At 58.7% G+C, this 3,691-nt stretch overlaps 1 protein-coding gene across 1 annotated transcript in view; it reads left to right on the top strand.

Annotated features, from left to right (window-relative positions):
* Positions 1 to 1,878, top strand: part of LOC104995443 (galectin-7-like) — a 7,521-nt gene extending 5,643 nt beyond the window's left edge. The window contains exons 2-4 of the mRNA XM_010849316.1: positions 118 to 206; positions 894 to 1,095; positions 1,733 to 1,878. Coding sequence (XP_010847618.1) covers positions 118 to 206; positions 894 to 1,095; positions 1,733 to 1,846 — 405 coding nt within the window. The 3' untranslated portion in view covers positions 1,847 to 1,878. The remainder of the gene's footprint in view (positions 1 to 117; positions 207 to 893; positions 1,096 to 1,732) is intronic.
* Positions 1,879 to 3,691: the final 1,813 nt, after the last annotated feature.

Genomic DNA, 3,691 nt, shown 5'->3' on the forward strand with positions numbered 1-3,691 from the left:
GTCTCTGTGCCCTTTCTTCTCTCTGATTCTGCTGCTCTGCGTCCTGGTCATGTTCTCCACACAGCTGACCCACTTGTCTCTCTCCTCTGCCTCCCTGATCCACTCTGGCTGCTGCAGAACGTCCCCCACAAGACCTCGCTGCCCGAGGGCATCCGAGTGGGCACTGTGTTGAGAATTCGTGGTTTAGTCCCCGACAAGGCTGGCAGGTGAGACCCCCGAGCCTCAGCGGTAACGGGTGGGAGGTTTCCAGGCTCAGTGAACCCCACTTTTACAGCCCAGAGAACAAAGCTCCAGGCCAACTTTGCCCACCAGGATCTTGGAATCCCCAGGCTATTTCTGCCCTTCTGGAATCTGATGTCTTCACTTATCTGTCCCATGACTGTGCAGGTGGGATCCCTACATCATTGTAAGAATCTGGGCATTCCAGGGCAATGATATGACTTCCAGTCTGAGACCACAGCCACTTTGGAATCAGGGCATATGCTGAGGGCACCTCTGTGAATCAGAGGTGCCCTCGGTATATGGAAGGCCTAAGCAATCAATCCTACGACTACCTGGGTCGAGTCTTCAGGATTTCTGAGAATCTACGGTGCCCGGGAATACTGGGGTCCCTCGCCTTGTTCTCAGCCCTCTGGGAACTGGGAGCACTCTCGTCTTCAGGACCATGACTCCTTGGTCCTCTCAAACTCTGGAAATGAGGGGGACCCAGGCCCTGGTCTAGGTGGATGTGTGTCCAGGTCCCCAGTTGGTTTTCGGGTGCCCTGCAATCTGGGCTCCATGGCCTCCAGTCCACCACCCCTTTCCCCCTGATTGTGGCTCTCAGGTCCCTCTAAATATGCTCTGGCAAAGGGTTAATTCTCTATCGGATGCCCCTCTCTTCCACCACCTGCCAGGTTCTACATGAACCTGCTGTGCGGTGAGGAACCAGGCAGTGATGCCGCCCTGCATTTCAACCCCCGCCTGGACGAGTCCACGGTGGTCTTCAACACCCTGGAGCGCGGCACCTGGGGTGCAGAGGAGCGGGGCTCAGGCATTCCCTTCCAGAGAGGGCAGCCCTTCGACGTGCTCCTCATTGCCACCGAAGAAGGCTTCAAGGTGTGTCTCTTCCACAGGGCGGGCTCCAACACCCACGTCTCTTCCCTTGGCAAGGCCAGGAAGGCCCTTGGCAGAGGTTGGGAGCAAAGGTGTGGCCAAGGCTGGGCAGGGCCTCCCCTATCCCTCACCTCCCCTGGCGCAAGCTCACTACTGTCAGAGGGCAGGCGTGTAGCAGTGCCAAGGACCAGAGAGGGAGAGCCAAGTGCCCAAAAGGTGGGTTTCCAGCCGGGAGGTGTAGACATCCTGGATCCTATTCTCTGTCCACTGGCGACCGAGGTAGCGGCTCTGGGGCAGAAGAATGGATGGACTGGGAGACAGGGAAAGTGCAGGGTGTGGTCGCTGCAGATCCTCTACCACCCAGGCAGTCTTCACTTCCAATCTGCACGTCGAGGGAGGCAATGAACCCCGGCAATGTGGACACCACATCCACAGCTAAACCTTAAAAGCACTCAGGTGTCAACAATAAATTCATTTAATCCTCAGGACAAGGGGTTTCAGTGAACAGTAGCCATTTGCCCAAAGGGGCCCTGGGGCCTGACAGGGTTCCCTGAGTGTCCAGGTCGCCGCGTGGGTACGAGGCTGGAATGACCCCGCAGTTGCCTGGGGAACGTTAAGCCGCGTCCCCTTGCCCCTGCAGGCGGTCATCGCAGACTCTGAGTACCACCACTTCCGGTACCGGATCCCGCCAGGGCGCGTGCGCGCGTTAGAGGTGGGCGGGGACCTGCAGCTGGAGTTGGTGAAGATCTTCTGAGCCTTCCCAGGAGGGCTGGCGGAGACCCGGGGCAGGGGTCTTGGATGGCAAATAAAGTCTTTAGTCCCTCATCTGTGCGCCTGTCTTGTGTCAGTGTCTCCTTCATATAGACGAGAGTAGCACGTTCAGAGAGGTGAAGACACTGATTAAAGGTCACACAGCAATGCTCTAGCGGGAGCGGATCTGAGCCTAGATCTCCCAGAACTAGGCAGGTGCTGTGCCTAGAGGCCTAGGGACGGTCGCGATCTGGGGGGGCTGGGGCTTTGACTCGCCTTCCTGCTGCACTTTGCGGAGCAGCCAGGTGGTAGTGCGATGAGGGTGAGCCGATAAGAGTTTGGAGGGACCCTCCCTTATGGGCTTCCCTGACAATTCAGTAAAGAATCTACCTGCAATGCAGGAAACCCCGGTTCAATTTCTGGGTCGGGAAGATCCCCTGGAGAAGGGATAGGCTACCCACTGCAGTATTCTTGGGCTTCCCCTGAGGCTCAGCTGGTAAAGAATCCGCCCGCAAGGTGGGAGACCTGGGTTCAATCTCTGGGTTGGGAAGATCGCCTGGAGGAGGGAAATGCTACCCACTCCAGTATTCTGGCTTGGAGAATTCCATGGACTGTATAGTCCATGGGGTCGCAAAGAGTCGACACAACTGTGCGACTTTCCCTTTCTAAGCCCTCCCTTGGCTTCCCTGGTGCCTCCAGCCGCCTGCCAATGCAGGAATTGCGGTTTCAATCTAGGGTCGGAAGATCCCCGGAGGAGGACACGGCAACCCACTCCAGTATTCTTGCCAGGGAAATCGCATGGACAGAAAAGCCTGACAGGCTATAGTCCGTGGGGTCGCAAAGAGTCGGACACGACCGAGCGATTGAGCACATATACACACACATACACAAGCCATCCCTTGGCGCCCTCGTGTAACAGACCCCCCAATCGGTTCGTCTGCAATCAGGTCCCTTGGGGACCTCAGGTGAGTGAATTTCAGGCTCCCCGCGCGCACCCCCAGCTTCTTGTCTCTCCCCAGCTTCCCCCACCTCCAGGCGGCTGCAGGTGGCTCGTGCGGGGAGGGGTTCGGAAGCAAATCGGACTTCACCTGCCTCCTAGACTTCTGGCATGCGGGTCTGGACAGGCTCCCGCCCTTTGTGCCCCGGGTCAGAAGCGCACTGGAGCGCCAGCCTCACCGCGGAGGAGACGCTGGACGCGAAGGGCGGGTCTGCCATGTCGAGTGGGTCCACACACTTCGTCCTTCCGGGCTCACCCGAAGGCCGCGAGCGTCTCACCCCCAACCCAGTCTTACCAGAGATTCTATGGGAAAGGGGGAGCTGGGTCCCTGCAGACGCCCAGTCTCCCTCCACTGCTCCCACCCCGCGACCTCCAGGTTGGGATTATCTGGATTCAGGGGTTCTCTGGGCCGCCACTGAAGGGCTCTGGTGGGGGCCGGGGGTAGTCAGGGCCACACGATCACCCCCAACCCTCTCAGCGAGGCGCTCGCAGCTGCCGGGGTTGTCACCTGCGGATGGAGCCGGGAGGGTGCAGTGTGCCAGCCGCGCACGGAGGGCTGGGCCGGATTCTGGGAAAGTCCGGGGCCGCGCCTCTTGGCGGGATGCACTCAGCTTCCGTATCCATGGAAGATGTAAGAGACGTGGGTTCTGATCCTTGGGTTGGGAAAATCCCCTGGCCTAGTCCAGTACTCTTGCCTGGAAAATCCCATGGATGGAGGAGCCTGGTACGCTGCAGTCCACGGGGTCGCCAAGAGTCGGACACGACTGAGCGACTTCACTTTCACTCTTCACTTTCATGTATTGGAGAAGGAAATGGCAACCCACTCCAGTGTTCTTGCCTGGAGAATCCCAG

Source organism: Bison bison, unplaced genomic scaffold (genome assembly GCF_000754665.1).
Source record: "Bison bison bison isolate TAMUID 2011002044 unplaced genomic scaffold, Bison_UMD1.0 scf7180017864280, whole genome shotgun sequence".
NCBI classification, from domain to species: Eukaryota; Metazoa; Chordata; class Mammalia; order Artiodactyla; family Bovidae; genus Bison; species Bison bison.